We start from the raw sequence: 10,651 nt of genomic DNA on the forward strand, positions 1-10,651 counted from the left end.
GGTGGTCATGGAGGGGGGATTTAATCCAGTGCTGATGCTGTGTGTCCATGTATGTTCCCAGCCTTGGGACTGATCTGATTACTCCTGTTCTGCCTCAGTACACTACAATTACACCAAGGATTTTATAGCAGGATGCCAGGGGAGGCATACTCCCCCTCTAGTGCTTTATGGGGCAGCACAGGCAGGGCTAGTCCCTAAAAAAAATGCATGAGGATGTGACTTTTAAAATTAATAACCTGGCACAATGCAGCATGAAAATACTTCTTAATGTCTTTGGTTTATTTCTGGTATGGAGAGGTTCTCAGAAAGTGCACTGAAGTTTCAATTGTACATTAGTTGTTATTTTCATTTCCATTGCATGTTTTAAATGTTTAAATGTAACAGTTTAGCTATATAATGACCTATAAAAACATTGCAAATAAAATAAAAGTGCAATTAATTGGAAAGTCAGTCTATATATTTCCCACATTTTTAAGATGGAAGTCCTGTGGTAACATTTGTATTCTCCATACCCAAGATTGAAAGGTCATAAATGCAAATGTTTACCATTGTTATTCCCAGCTGCTTTTGCTTTCAGTTCTTTTCTCATTTCCACATAAACTGAATGATCACTCTGAGAAAGGTCAGGAATTTACCCCTGACACAGTCTCTGATTCATAAAATCCCAATCTAAAGTACATCCAGCCAAAAAATAGCTTGCATTCAGGCTGGATTTACTTACTCATTTCTCCCAACTATATTTTACTATAAAGTACTACTCATGATTTTGATGTTGCTAGATACCAATTATATATAGCATACAATAAACAACTGCAACAATTGTATGTTTTATTTTTGTCTCATGACCTCATTACATCTTTAATAATGTGTCCAATTATCATCTTGGAATAAAATATGGTTATTTTGTACTTTTAAGTACACTTTTTGTTTTTGCATTCTAAATAATATTTAATAATAATAATATTAGAAAATATGGATCTAATCATTTTCAGTCCATTCATCACATTGGAAATGGCAAGGTCAAGTTGAGGACGTTGCATTGTGGGATACAGCATTGCACAAAGTGCATTTTTTTGTATGCTGGATGCCACAGCAAACTTAATATTGCAAACAGAAAATTTTGTATATTGTGTGCATACTATATTCTCCAAGCATCATGGTAGTAGCATGTTAGCATGCTATTCTAAACAGTAAGGTGATTTGAAAACAGCAGTTAATAGTGCAGAAATTTCACTTTAGGAAAAAAATTTAATAAAAGCAATAAAAATCTTGAGTATAGCACTAGGTCTTGCAGCCGACTGCAACATGACTAAAAAGTCACTGTTCAGTCTTACTGATAAACAACTTGAAAGCAGCCACAAAGATGTTATCGTAGACGTAGCTTCTGTGGGCTAATGCTCCAAGAGCGCTGGTCAGAGGGCCTTCTCTTTGACACCAGACACATCACTGCAGCAGTGAACGCATTGCTTTGAGACGTCACTCTCACGCTGAGCGCGAGCCGTAAATAGCGCAAAACGCTTGAACGCAGCTGTTCATTTCAAATTCAGTTTGGATGCACAAGTGCTGTTACCTGTCAAGACTGACGACACTATATAACACTAATGGCCTGCAGATGCTGTTCAACAGCTGTGGTGTGTTTAAACTCAGACACTTACATTATGAAGCGCCAACGCTATGCTCGTTTTCTGTGCTGAATTTTGATAAGTCAAAGCACCAGATTTTACAAGCCTCTGCTAGCTGATTGTAATAAGAGCTATTAATGTGATTCTCGTCTTTGTCTTGTGGTCAGATGGTCATTTCTACACCTCTGGTGGCGGTTACCAAGACAACTGACAGGCAGCCGTGTGTTTTTGCAGGTTAGGTGTGAAGGGACATTGCGGAGATCGGGTCAATGCATGACGTTGTCGCCAGCTATTAATAACTCAGAAATTCCACTTCTAATAAATAGAAATCAGGACAAACAAGGTGATATACCCCACCCGGCGGGGTCCGTAATGTAATGTCGCTGATAGTATAACCTTGAGAGCCATACAGAATATCAATGAATTCTTTATATAGGCTATGTATTTGTTATTATATAAATAATTATATATATCATGTTTGCTTTTAACTAAAAAACAAACACAGCAGGTTTTAGATCCCCAGAGGACACCAGAGAGAAAAGCGAAGGAGGAAAAAAAACAAAAGAACTTGCCAGGTTTAAGAACTTAAGTCCCTGGTAACTGTCACGTCTCAGGTATCAGCCGGAGGGAGATCGAGCATCAGCATAGAGAACAGAAGCTGTGTCAGAACGACACACCGAAACAGCCGTGAGAAGAATAGCAAATGAAACCAGCATGTCATTTTCACACGTTTTTAACATATTTTTATATTGTCTTGCACTCGTCAGAACCATGAACATCACTCCGATTGGTTTCAAGCTCGGGACTACCCCAGGGAAAATTAGGATTATATTTTTTATACTGACGCCACACTGTAAACATAGATGCCATACACACACATCTGGTTTGCTATCCTTGAGGGGACTCTCCGAAGGCATAATGTTTTTTTCTACTGTACAAACAGTATTTTCTAACAACCTACCCCTAAACCTACCCATAAAAAAAAATTGTGCATTTTTGCATTCTGAAAATAAAAAACTTCTGTATGATTTATGAGATTGTTTTCTGGATAAAACAATCTAGCATGCCTAAAGAGATTAGCATACTGTAATCCAGGGCAAACACGCTAATACTGCTTGAACTCTATCACTAGATTGTTCTGCATTTCTCATTAAATAAAAACAGAACACTGGCCTCTTAAGAATGACACATTTATATATAGGCACACACACCAATACTGTATTTATATACATAATTTTTAGAAAAAGAAAACAACATACATTAACAGGACTTGTTTGTGATTAACAAAAATAGCCTTTAACATTCTAGTTTAGAAACATGTTGTAATGTGAAAGATAGTCTTAATGCTCAGATGATATCTGCACAAAGCAAAATAAGGTATCCGGTCCTTTATCTGTTTAAATTGGCCCAAAACACCACATGTAAGAGGCATTCGAGACTGAACCCTGAGAGGTTTTAGTATAATCAGGAGGTATGGCTTTCACCGCCATCAAAGTTAATCAAAAGTTTAACTTTTTTCCCCTTGAAATTGATACTTTATTTGTAAGCTGGAACTTTACCTTAAAAAAATAAAAAAAATACTAGTGACAAGAAGACAAATTCAAACAACCATCTGCTATTGACTTGCCAGACTAAACAGCATTAATCATAATAAGTGCATAGATACAGAAAAATAAAGTTTTGAGCCCAAGAGGACACATTAAACTGTTCAATAAGAGCCTTATATAGACCTCAAACTTTGTGATACTTTCAGTATGTCATTTTGTAAAAAGACAAGTTTGGAATATCCTAGGTTAAAATCAAGTACACGTACAAATATAAAACATGTGGGCAGATTTGCACATACAATGCAAGTCTATTGGACAAGTACACAGTTGCCTCATAGACTCCTACTGAAAGCATTTCTGTATGCACATTTTGTTTTTGTGGTAACCAACATCCCAGAGGTGATGTCGTAAGATCTGAACTTGTATACACCCAGTACAATGGACAAAATAATCGTTCAAAACCACTGGAGCTAAAACAAACTGATGGTAGAAATGGGACAGTTAGACTTAGTTGTTGAATTTTTTGTTCACATAAGTTAAAAACAATCAGAAGTGACGTATCAGGGAAATAACGGCTCAGTCGTGTATTTATACACATAAAACCTTCATTAAAACAGTAAATAAACACGCCGAAAGGTAAGTACAGTGACATTCTAGCACATTCTTCATTCCTCGATAAGGAACTGCATCGCAGTAAAGACCTCCCATCAGCAGGGAGGGGCGATATGGAGTGGAAAATCAAACATAAGATGAACGTAAACTGATTTATGACCAAGTTTAGAAATAACGGGTGATTGTTTACAAATAGTTTTACATCAACCTGACAATGAATCACAAAAGACATGTCCAAAAACAGTCCTTTTGGGCTCCGGATTTAGCATGTCTATTTTCGGGAAGTGAGAGGGTGATGCTGCAGGCTCATTTCCTAAAATTAGAGATGAAACGTTTCATACATATCCCCCAGTGCATTTCGTATTTGCAGTGCTTGAAATATCCTCTCAGCATCAGAAAGGTTTGGAAATGGTCCTTCATTTCCTCTGATGGTGGATCTTAAACAAACTGCGCTCTAAAATTACCTTTGGACGAACAGGAGCAAGATTTGCATTGGGTCACGTTAGGTTTGCGCTGTAAACCACCTCTAACCCCCGTTTCTAAAAATACAGGAGTCAAGAAGAAAGACGTTCCACTAGAAGGACAGACGTACATTCAAGACAGATGATTAAGTGTCCAATGCACAAATAAGGCACGAGATATTCCGAGCTTAAGCTCCATTTAAAACACACAAAAGAAAGTGTTCAAATAAATTTAGCATTTCCATAAAAAAAGACAACAGGTAGTGGTCAAAGATTGCCGTCATCCAGCATCTTGTTGACTCCTTCACAGATCTTCTGCAAGTGCCCATGGTACACTTCCGAAGGTCCGTACAGCGTCGCAAGGAACTCGCAATCGGAGAAATGATTGAAGACGTGGTTGATACGGGCATGAGATTTTGCCGTCAGGTGCCGGTTGATGGCCTGGTGCAGCAGTTCGCGGCAATCGTTGAGCAGGTTGCTCATGACGCGGCGGTCAAAGGTGAAGTCGATCTGGTAGAAGCTGACGGCTGTCATTGCCAGCGTGTGTACCTTCTTCCGGAAGCGCTCAACCAGCGCGAGCTCCTCGTTGTTGAACTGCCCGTTGCGGTAGAGGACGCCCAACTTGACCACCATCTTAATGAGGTTCTTGATGATCTTCTGGGCCTCCTTGCGGTTGCGTGTGTACTCTTTGGTCACCCGGTACAGCTCGTCAAGTACCTCGCTGCTGATGTCGTCTATGAAGAGGTTGGCCACCGTCTTGGTTGCCATCTTGCTCATGAGCTTCTTCTGGGCCTGCAGGGCCAGGTTCTTTGTGCTGAATGAGTCCATGATGTCTATGGATGAGACACAAACAAACAAAGGCAGCCATTCAAAATGAGTTTTATGAACATGAAAAACTTTAAAACGGAGCTGCTTGTTTGAAATTCTTTCAAACAACAGTCATGCCTCCAAATTGGGACAACAGATGTTTATCTTGAGTGTCTCGCCTGGAAGCGTATATGACTCCCACGTTGAAGTCAAAACATGCTAAATATTGACTCATGCTTAAATCAAACACAATCTAATGAGAGGAACACAAACCAGGCTCATACACTCATAAATAACTAGGGATGCAAATAGGGCTGCATGATTAATCGAATGCAATTGTCATGCACATCTTGTCAGTTGTCAGTAAAGCCATCTTCTGTGAGATGATGTGGCTTGTTACACAGAATAAGGCATGCAACATATTTCATAGTATTCTAAGCAGTTATAAAGGCATTGCATTATAAATATTAGGGCTGCACGATTAATCGCATGCGATTAATTGTGATTGTCATGCGCATTTAGTCAGTAAAGCCGGTTCTGTGCATAGCAGTAAATCTCCATCACCTGCTTTCAGGTGGAGCAGCATTTACTACGCAGAGCCATAGTTCTCTAGTTTAGTTTATTAAATTGGTCAAATAGTTTGAGCCTTTTCTTGTAACAGTTTTAAATTTCAGTTACTGTGACTGTGACCCACAGTGTGATTGCTGAATGGAGGATGACAGCTGAGCAGAGAGAAGAGTTTGTCAACTTGAATTTAACGACTTAAATATTAATCTGTACATTACATAGGGCTGGGCGATATATCGCATGCAATTGTCACGCGCATTTCGTCAGTAAAGCCGGTTTCCTGATTACCACTAAATTGCCATCACCTGCTTTCAAATGGAGCTTACATTAAACTATGGCCCTGTTCCATATGGCACCCTAAACCCTCGCGGTCTTCCTCTTGAGTCCATACTTTTGTGTTGTAATGCCGCTTTGACTGTCAGGTAAAAGTCTGCTGCAGAGCTCGCCCCCGTCGGGTTATTTTGTGGAATGATAGCCTCAAATGGGGCATTCTTAAGCACCCTTCTGAACACTAAAATTACAAATGGGACACCCTATGGTCTCATGGACACACGGCGGCCATTGTAAGTCCATAAGACCGCAAGTCTAACAAAAAACACAATAGTATAAGCACAATATCTGATTTGTAGACCGATTCCTGATCTGGCAGAAAATGCCAGTATTGGAGCAGATACCGATACTGAGTATCGGATCGATGCATCCCTTCAAATAACGGTTCTTTATTAGCATTTAACTGACTATAGTTCAATGAAGAAACTTTGACATTCATGGAATGTTTCCATTGGAGAAAATGTTCTTCAGATAATTAAAAGGTTCTTTGGAGAACCTAAAATGGTCCTTATATGGCATCTCTGCAAAAGACATTGGAAACCATAATTTTATAAGAGTACATGAAACATGTTAGACATTCATGCTACATGCAGACTTCAAAAGGTTTCTCTTCAGGACATGGAGGAAACCAATCTTACTGACTCGTTTTCTCAGAGGCAAGACATAAAAAGGTTTCTGAAACTACCCCCTGTACATGTTTCCTTCCAGCACATACAAACATAAATGGTCAATTCACAGATTTTGTATGCAACTAAACAATCCGAACACACAACATCCATGCATTTCCGTTCTCACACGGTGAACGCTTCACTTTAGAGGCTTTAACAAAACAATGAACTTCCTAAGTCTCGCATAGGCCTGACAGGACAATTTCCCCTTCTTAAAATGACCGCTCCCTGGGGAAGCGTTGGTCACAACAGAATCCCTTCAAGTCTGAGTCACTGCGATGAATTGTTGCGATTTAAATCGCAGAACAAGTGATACTGGCGGATTCTCTAGAACATTGTCTTTTTGAACACATGCGATTTGCATTTCTTTGAAAAGGCACTTTTGATGTGACTCGATTCCCTGGGAAAATCTTCGTGAGACTGTATCCCTGGTTAGCGGGACTTCTAACGCCGATTGTTTTCAAAGGATTACACGCCGATTGCTGAGCCTCGTATTAATAAAGAACTCCACAATATCTGTGGAGATCAAAAGGTAAGTCGTTTGAGAAAGGGACAAGGTGAGACTGGAGACACTGGACTCCCCGACAGATGCACGCTAAATCAATTAGCATGTTTACAACCAAATCTAGATGCATTTGGGCACTAATAACTGCTGTCAAAATACCCCCACAAAACAGATGACACCAAAATCATTCATAAATCCCAAGGTAATCTGGTCTCTGAAGGAAATGGGTTTCCAAGCCACACTTCTCAGTTGATACAAATCTGAAAACGTTAAGTCTACGCTCTTCTCTCGTTTTTGCATGACCAACTGCAGCAGCAAAAAATAGCTGAACCCTGGCCAAGTAACATTGGGCAGTGACCAACTTCACAACATTATCATTAGTGGCCAGTTTTACATGGGTGGAAACAAAACAAGACATTAAAGCTCATGTAACAACAAAAACTAGCATGAAACAAACAACTTAGGACTACAGATATATATCCCAGCAATGCTCGTGGTGTTTGATTCACCACTTGACAAAGAAGCTGTAACAAGAGACTGGGGTTTTCAGTTGCTCAGCATCAACCAGAAGCCAACACTCACCTTCCTGGAGGTATAAGGTTACGTTCTCCATGATTGGGGAGCTGGAAAGCAAGAGATTGTGGAGAACAGTGGAGATCACTGAGCCATGCCTGTCTCTCTGAACTGATTGTTTCAGGTGTAAGGGGGTGAGTGATTTCACCTGTAGGTTTGGCTGTTAGTTCCTGCCCTGCTGGTAGTTGCTGGAATCTACATCTAATGGATCACTTTCTCCAAGCATACTAGACCTCCTTGTCATCTAGCGACCCTCCCCAGCAATCATGCCTTGAGGAACCGAGGAACAAGCTTCCTGAAGCTGGAAAAGCCAACAAAAGGGCCACTGTCCAAACTCCAACTAACATCTAGCTCTGTTTTAAGGTATGGACTGAGGCAGCAGAGTCACAGCACGTAACAGCAGCAAGTGTTCATGTGGTTTAGCTCTTGTTTGCTGTGTTTGGTCTTATCGATCATCTGCTGTGCAGGGTTCATGGGATACAGTCAAAATGATGAGAACAACACTCTCTTTTTTTTCTGGCCACACAGATCTTGAGAAGCCTGTGGTGACATGAATTATTCAGCGGTTTCACAAAATAGTCCTGCATTTTAATAATACATTAACCAATTTAGGAATAAAGGTTTGGGTAGACTAAATGTGTTTTTGTGCAAAGGTGATCAAAGCCTGAAATGTTAAATACGAGAACAAGTCTCTCCGACAGAATTAGTGATCGTGAGATACAAGATGCCGAAAAGATAAGCAAACTAACCCGTTGTTTGTTTAATTAAATATACTGAAGAGGTGACGAATTGGTAGCCAGATCTGCTCCATATGCAATTTAAATAATGAAATGACAATATTTAATAATTATAAATACATAAATAACTACATAAATTGTGATTTTTATATATATATATATATATATATATATATATATATATATATATATATATATATATATATATATTTTTTTGTTATTTGATATGTGTTTTCACTGCCATTAAATTGTTTATTAAAGAATTAAATGTTTTGCAATTTAATTTAACTATTTAATAATCATTATTAAAATAATTTTTTTCAATAAATAATAACTAAATAAATAATTTGTGGTGTATGTGTGTGCATATATATATATATATATATATATATATATATATATATATATACACACACACATACACATACATATGTACATTTATTTATTTAATAATTAAATCATTAGCAATTTCTGTGATTTGAGTAAATACAGAGCAAATCTTGTGCAATTTTTGGTACATTTCTTTTGTTGTCATAAAATAATAATAATAAAAAATTTATTTTTTATTTTTTTGGAATTGCAACTTTTCACAATTGCAGTTGTGTTTCTCAGAATTGTGATATCTGATCATGTGAGTTTATTCATTATTTTAAAACTTTACGTCACAACTTTACGTTACGGCACTAGTAAAGTTAAATCGCCTGAGATGGATGAGGGTTTTTCCTGCATCCAGCGTCTCCAGACACATAGAAAATGCCTAGTCAGCATCCATGTGTACTAAAACGGCATGCTCTTTAGTCTTTACTCCATATCCAACGGCCTGACTCTCAACTCCAGAGTATCTATGTCAACAAAGTCTCTGTCTTGATAATAAAGGCTTCAGGTGTTGGTTCGAAATGTATTTGCATATAATTAATGCTGGTAAACATGAGCCTTCAAGCTCATAATAAGCACTGACTATTGAGTACAGAACATAAACAAGGCTCAGACAATCTAAAGACACACATCCCAGACAACTGAAAGAACACAGAAGGTAAATGTTTCCTAGGTTACAACCGAAGCCTCCATGTAAGTGAACTTTGCAGTCCAGTAAATAAGGTCATATCCCCCTGTCTCTGTCAATGAGTTACCGGTCTGTAACTCCTATACAGACTTTTCATTGTTTTGTCCTTAATCTCAAATATGTATAACACTAGTATGCTTCCCTGCATTTGAGTTGCTGTCAGTTAGTGTTGACATAATAGTCATAGTATTCATACTGGTTTGTTATTTTACAGTTGTAATGGTTATAATCTGTATATAAATGCAGTAAAAGCACAAGTAAAATTGTAGATAAAACTGTATGCATTGACATCACTGAATAAATATTATGCGAAATAACCTAAATCAATAATAAATGTGTTCTATGCAGAACTATTGATTTTTTTATATATATATATATATAAACACGGCTGGAAAAACATTTTCAAGGGAGTTGATGAATGCACACTATGCAGAATATGTGTTTACTCAATGCAGTAAGAAACTTACTCACCTCTCCCCTATTTGAACCGGATACTGGGCGTCAAAAGAATAACTTTCGTTCTTCAAACCTCCATCTAAACACCCCTGACAGCCAATAAACCACCTACAGCCGCATGAATAAGGCTTAAAAATATCATATAAAGACGGTAAAATGTGTCCAACAGGTATGTGTTGCGTCTGCGCCGCTGGTGTAAATAATTCACGCGTTTTCTTCTCCCTCTTTTCGCGTTTGGTTACCAGAGTTTGTAACCTGACTCCACCTTTTCGAAAAGTTTCAAACTTGAGGGTCCAAGGCGCTCGGTGAGTGACGTTCTATTTGACCAATCGCGCTCGGGTTTGGAACGCCAGCGGGCCAATCAGAGGGCGGAGAGGCCCGCGCGTCCCGCCTTCCATATGGTTTCCCGTCATTATGCTGTGAAAATCCAAGGCTGAAAATTTCCCAGAGGAAATTCTGCTGGACAATGAAGGGGGACTCTCGCAACTAGTGGTTTGTTTTCTGTAAACAATATGGCTGTCGAGCTTAAGGACGTTTTATTTAGTTGTTTCCGTGACAAAATGCCTGTAATTTACCTGAGAGTTTCATTCTGTATATATTTTTGTGCTTTGTTAACTTTGTGAAAGGTATGAGACAGATCCAGTCAGTCCTCCCCGGATGTCTTGGACCTGTTTTTTTCCGTTCATAAATGGAACGTATTTAG

The 10,651-nt window shown here is 38.6% G+C and overlaps 1 protein-coding gene across 2 annotated transcripts; it reads right to left on the reverse strand.

Annotated features, from left to right (window-relative positions):
• Positions 1–2,796: 2,796 nt before the first annotated feature.
• LOC109047150 (tumor necrosis factor alpha-induced protein 8-like protein 1) lies at positions 2,797–10,239 on the reverse strand. 2 transcript variants are annotated; one of them, XM_019064863.2, is made up of 2 exons: positions 9,964–10,239; positions 2,797–5,075 (listed from the first exon to the last, which is right to left on the reverse strand). In XM_019064863.2, exon 2 carries the CDS (start codon positions 5,068–5,070, stop codon positions 4,510–4,512), a length of 561 nt encoding a protein of 186 aa, XP_018920408.1. In that variant the 5' UTR covers positions 5,071–5,075; positions 9,964–10,239; the 3' UTR covers positions 2,797–4,509. The 2 variants fall into 2 exon arrangements, with proteins under 2 accessions (XP_018920408.1, XP_042604994.1); XM_042749060.1 differs by lacking the exon at positions 9,964–10,239 and adding an exon at positions 7,702–8,285.
• Between the last annotated feature and the right edge of the window lie 412 nt (positions 10,240–10,651).

Source organism: Cyprinus carpio, chromosome B22 (genome assembly GCF_018340385.1).
Source record: "Cyprinus carpio isolate SPL01 chromosome B22, ASM1834038v1, whole genome shotgun sequence".
Classification (NCBI taxonomy): domain Eukaryota; kingdom Metazoa; phylum Chordata; class Actinopteri; order Cypriniformes; family Cyprinidae; genus Cyprinus; species Cyprinus carpio.

Excerpts from the sequence above, each read along its gene's own strand:
- LOC109047150 (XM_042749060.1), bottom strand. The coding sequence starts at position 7,732 with ATGGAGAACGTAACCTTATACCTCCAGGAAG. Across the intron at positions 5,076-7,701 it reads AACCTTATACCTCCAGGAAG|ACATCATGGACTCATTCAGC; the intron begins GTGAGTGTTGGC and ends TCTCATCCATAG.